Source organism: Panulirus ornatus, chromosome 43, assembly GCF_036320965.1.
Source record: "Panulirus ornatus isolate Po-2019 chromosome 43, ASM3632096v1, whole genome shotgun sequence".
Lineage (NCBI taxonomy): Eukaryota > Metazoa > Arthropoda > Malacostraca > Decapoda > Palinuridae > Panulirus > Panulirus ornatus.
Genome location: NC_092266.1, coordinates 2,255,689 through 2,261,450, shown reverse-complemented (window position 1 = coordinate 2,261,450; position 5,762 = coordinate 2,255,689). Strand labels below are relative to the sequence as shown.

At 45.8% G+C, this 5,762-nt stretch overlaps 1 protein-coding gene across 1 annotated transcript; it reads right to left on the bottom strand.

Annotated features, from left to right (window-relative positions):
* Positions 1-3,613: 3,613 nt before the first annotated feature.
* LOC139762253 (serine/threonine-protein kinase Nek4-like) lies at positions 3,614-4,336 on the bottom strand. The gene has a single exon (XM_071686850.1). It carries the CDS (start codon positions 4,334-4,336, stop codon positions 3,614-3,616), a length of 723 nt encoding a protein of 240 aa, XP_071542951.1.
* Positions 4,337-5,762: the final 1,426 nt, after the last annotated feature.

The following is a 5,762-nucleotide window of genomic DNA, read 5'->3' as shown; positions in this document are numbered from 1 at the left end:
ATGTTGTACCACACAACCAGTAAAGTATGATGACTGACGTCTACAGTGACGGAGCCACCTGTATGTTGTACCAGACAACCAGTAATGTATGATGACTGACGTCTACAGTGACGGAGCCACCTGTATGTTGTACCACACAACCAGTAATGTATGATGACTGACGTCTACAGTGACGGAGCCACCTGTATGTTGTACCACACAACCAGTAATGTATGATGACTGACGTCTACAGTGACGGAGCCACCTGTATGTTGTACCAGACAACCAGTAATGTATGATGACTGACGTCTACAGTGACGGAGCCACCTGTATGTTGTACCAGACAACCAGTAATGTATGATGACTGACGTCTACAGTGACTGAGCCACCTGTATGTTGTACCAGACAACCAGTAATGTATGATGACTGACGTCTACAGTGGCGGAGCCACCTGTATGTTGTACCAGACAACCAGTAATGTATGATGACTGACGTCTACAGTGACTGAGCCACCTGTATGTTGTACCACACAACCAGTATTGTATGATGACTGACGTCTACAGTGACGGAGCCATTTCTGTACTGTTGCTGGTTTCCAGGATTTTTGTAAATATATAAATTTTCTTTTGTTTGCCTTCTATAATTTTTGTCAATATATTTTGTGTTGCTTAGTTTCTATGATTTTTGTAAATAGATCAACTTAGCTTTGTTCTCATTCGGTGTATTTAGTTATTTTATAATAAGTTTGTTATATAATATTGTAATATGTACTGTGATTGTTTTGTAATGTAAGTCAACATTTTGTTATAATTTTTCTTTTTTATGTATAATGATCGCGAGTGAGTAATTCCAATTTGTGGCGCGTTGGTGTAGGTGGAGGGAGGCACACAGAGGCTGGTGGCCATTTGTCAACAAAAGCTCTGCCATTCATTGACCGAGAACTAGAGAACAACAACAACAACAACAACCAATAAGCAAGTATGTGATGGGGGGGAGGTGGCGTGTATGTAAGTGCAACTGTGAGGACAGTTTGGAGAATGTGTGGGTCGTAATAGTAATTAGAGGAGGTGGAAAATGGCAGAAATCTTGGGTGTATTATGGTGGTGAGTGTGGAGGCAGGTGGCGGGCGCCTCCTTAATTTCGTGGGTGTTGGAGTGTTTGGCTGGTGGGTGCCGGAAACCTGGTCCTGTTACTGGAGACGTGCAGCCAAGGACAGTAAGATTCACCAAGTCGTCCATGGTGTGGAGAGGTTGGTGCCAGACCTGGTCTAGGTAGCCTAAGACAACTTGACATTCTCCTGCGAGATGCTGGTATTGTAAGCTACAAGTGCAGCACTATTGATGGTGTGAGGATAGTGCCAACTACAACTCAGGAGTGGAGTGTGAGTACCACCAGCTGGTTGATGGTGTGAGGATAGTGCCAACTACAACTCAGGAGTGGAGTACATGTGGTGTGAGTGAGGAGTGGAGTACATGTGGTGTGAGTGAGGAGTGGAGTACATGTGGTGTGAGTGAGGAGTGGAGAACATGTGGTGTGAGTGAGGAGTGGAGTACATGTGGTGTGAGTGAGGAGTGGAGTACATGTGGTGTGAGTGAGAGGAGTGGAGTACATGTGGTGTGAGTGAGAGGAGTGGAGTACATGTGGTGTGAGTGAGGAGTGGAGTACATGTGGTGTGAGTGAGAGGAGTGGAGTACATGTGGTGTGAGTGGCGCCACTGTCAGACAGCACATCATATACTGTGGTTAAGGCAGCCACTCTCCTATTTGGGGCGTAGGTGTACAGTAGCCGGTCTACGGTCGATGACCAATCAACTACCGCGGGGGCGAAGCACGGAAACCATTGGTCCGCGGAGGACCAATCATGAATCAGGAGCGGCAGCGGTCCTCCAATAGGGAGTCGACGCGCAGTAGCGCTGCCCAAGTGGCTACCTGGGAAACAATATGGAGGAGTGGCCACGCCTGGACACTGGTACTAGTACTTTTAACAATGTTATATGGTTGCGAGGTATGGGCTCTCGATAGTGTTGTGGGAAGGAGGGTGGATGTTTGGGAAATGAAATGTTTGAGGAATGTATTTAGTGTGAGGCGGCTTGATCGAGTATGTAATGAAAGGGTGAGAGAGAAGTGTGATAATGAAAAGAAAAAACAGGAATGTGGCTGAGGGAGCAGAAGAGGGTGTGCACGTAATAGAGAAAATGGAACTATGTTGTATACTAGGGTCACCGTGCCGTCAGTGGACTGAACCAGGGCATGAGAAACGTGATGGGAAGGTCTGTGGGGCCTGGTTGTAGATAGGGAGCTGTGGTTTCGGTGCATTACACATGACAGCTTGTGTGTGGATGTGAGCGGATGTGGTCTTCCTTCGTCTGTTTCTTAGCGCTACCTTTCTGACGCAGGAGATGGCGATGTTATTTCCTGTGACGCTGGATGGTGTCGGAAATGTGGGGTTCATTAAGAATGGACGAGTAAGGTCTTAACAGATCGTGTATGTGTATGTGTGTGTGTGTGTGTGTGTGTGTGTGTGTGTGTGTGTATAAATACATACATAGGTGTAAAGATATGGTACATATACAGAAAGTCAGGAGACTGGGCAACGCGAGTGTAAAACTCTCTTCCCTTAAGGCATAAACAAGGATCATTTAAGAATGAATAATCACTGTTTGCTTGTGGACAAAATGAACCAGTACAGGCAGTGGAATTCTTTAACAGCATCAGGGGAGGGAGGGAGGGAGGGGGCAGAGGTGTTGTTAATCCTGGGAGAAGCGAAGCAATCCCCACTGGGAGAGGCAGAGTCATCCCCTACATTCCTACCACTAGAGCTGGACCTGTGAGTGGTGGTGGGGGAGAGGCTGGAGTTCGACTCTGGGTGTAAGTGTTGGCCATATTGGTGGGTGGTGTTGTTGTTTGTAGAGGCCGAGGTCGAACTTGTGACACCATCGCTCCACTGCCAGGCATATCCAGGAGAGGCAGGTGCAGGTGAACTGGTCGACCTCTGATTGTAATTACCCGTTTTGTACTGTAACGTGGTAAGGGGGAGGGAGGAGCGGGGGTTTGGTTCTGACACTCGTAATGCACCTCTCTCTCTCTCTCTCTCTCTCTCTCTCTCTCTCTCTCTCCCTCTCTCTCCGCAACTGTGAAGAAATCCTTTTTTGACCAAGCGAGACAGAAGACACAGTCAGGTGTGCAGACGTGACAACACGGTCAGGAGGTGTACACACCCAGCAGCGGGGCCATCTTGACCCTCTGAGACATGGATAGAAATTTTAAAAAGTTCAGTAGATATTAGATTATATAACATATATCTATATAAGTACATATAATATATGGAAAGGTAACTGACGGAATGTATTAAACCTCACTTTTGAATAAGGGATTCCCTTTGTCGCCAAAACAAATACATAGCTTCACATGGGTGTGAAGAAGACGGCTTACGGAAGATAATGATGATGCCACGTCACTCATCAACATTCTGCCAACTTGGTTCTCCTAACCCGCTTTGCTGGACGACCCTTACCATGTCGCCACGTTCGTTCCTTCATCTTCTCCATACCGGCTTTTATTTGAGCCAACGATGGTCGCCTTTTCGGGTCAGGGACTTCCACAAGTTTTTGCAGTGCTGTGAGGTGTCGCTTTACCTACTCTTTATGAACGTAACTTTGGATGTCATTGAATAAACAGCCGAGGGAGAACACGTCACTGGCAGGTGAGAGGGGTTCACGGTTCATGGATTCTGGGGACATCCAAGGGTTCTCTCCTTCACCCACCAGTTTTAGAACTTGTCCTTCCCTCGTGCTCAAGCTGAAGTCAACGAAATGGAAGGACACGCCATCGTCGTAGGTAACAGTGATGTTGTCAATTCTAATATCATTGTGTATCACGCCTGCTTCGTGGATTTCTTGCAATTGGTCTACAATGGAGATGAGAGAGTCGACAATTTCTTTTTCTGATCGGGTCTGTAGATACTTCTCATAAGGACTGCCGGCGAAGGACATGATAATCCTGGCAGGTACTTGGGACAGGCCGTACAAGAAAGGAGCCCCTCCGGCTCCCTTTAGGTGACATAGGATTGCGGCCTCACCCAGTAAATTGATCAAGTCGCATCCAGGATGAAGGGTTTTACTTGCACTCTCATCCCCATTGAATAATACTTTGTCTATTATCCCATTGCCTCCCTCGTGCAACTTCTTGATAAACTTAATTTTATCAATTCCCTCCTCGATCAAGAAAACTGGGTCAATCACTTGATTGTGTTCCTCCTCTGGTTCATCAACACACTGTATTTCTGTCAGCTTCTGAGCCTGGGTATCAACTTCAGTATTATCCTTAACATTGATATCAGATTGCTGATCATCCCGCATGTTCCCAACCTCATCATCACACTGCACGTCATCCTGTACCGTGTCCTCAACCTGGTCATCATCATGTATCGTGTCCTCTGACTGCACGTCATCCTGTACCGTGTCCTCAACCTGGTCATCATCATGCATCGTGTCCTCAGACTGCACGTCATCCTGTACCGTGTCCTCAACCTGGTCATCATCATGTATCGTGTCCTCAGACTGCACGTCATCCTATACCGTGTCCTCAACCTGGTCATCATCATGTATCGTGTCCTCAGACTGCACGTCATCCTATACCGTGTCCTCAACCTGGTCATCATCATGTATCGTGTCCTCAGACTGCACGTCATCCTGTACCGTGTCCTCAACCTGGTCATCATCATGTATCGTGTCCTCAGACTGCACGTCATCCTGTACCGTGTCCTCAACCTGGCCACCATCGAGATCTCTTCGTTGGTCGTGTACAGCTTTTCTTCTCCATCTCCTCAAACAAGTCAATAAAGTAAGTAGGCAAGCTCCAAGTGCTGCAAGTCCAAGCAACGACTGTCCTTTGAGTGAATTTCTAGGATGGCTTACTTCCTGCAGGTAAGCCAGCGCCAACCGCAACTGGATTTTCCTCTGGTGGATGGCCACCAGGGGCCCTGCGACAGGTAGGGTGAACCAGAAGGGCGATGGAACCTATGCTGTGCGAAGCTCATCGGTAAAATCGCTGCAAATTCCAAGAACCTCGTCTACCACGAGACCCACCCACTGCTGTTCCCACCAGATATACACATGCACGCCACACACGACAAGGGCCAACACAAGAAGTTTTATATCCATGCCTTTGGATTTTTTTTCTTATCTCAATGCTCAACTGGACTCCCTAAGAAAACATATACTACATGATGGACATTTTTTTAAAGTAAAGACATCCTTTTGTCACGAGAGTAGTGAAGTTAAGAGAGTCTAGTAGTGAAGTTAATTCATGAGCGCAGTTAACTTTAGTACTAATAGTGGAGATATGATGACATTGCCGAATGCAAACGTTGCTACCTTAGTTATCTAAAGTGAATATATAGTGGCATTGTTACTCCAGTTCAATTCGTATATGACGAATATAGTCGTGTAATTAGTTCATTTACAGCGAAGATACAGTCTTGCAGTTATTGTAATTCATTTGTAGTGTAGACAGAGTCATGCATTCACTTATATTGAAGATGTAATCATGCAGACATTCGAATTCAGTTATAGTGAAGAAAGAGTCTCGCATGTAGTTATATTGAACATATAGTCATTCACTTTAGTTCAATCGTATAGGAGATAGAGTCATACAGTTATTTTTTTTTCATTTACAGTGAAGATTCAGTCATGCAACTGTTCTGTTGCAGTTATAGTGAAGATGTGGTCGTGCATGTAGTTATGTTGAAAATACAGTCATACATGTAGTTATATTAAATATACT

Coding starts and splice junctions, on each gene's coding strand:
- LOC139762253 (XM_071686850.1), bottom strand. CDS start 4,336: ATGCGGGATGATCAGCAATCTGATATCAATGTTAAGGATAATACTGAA.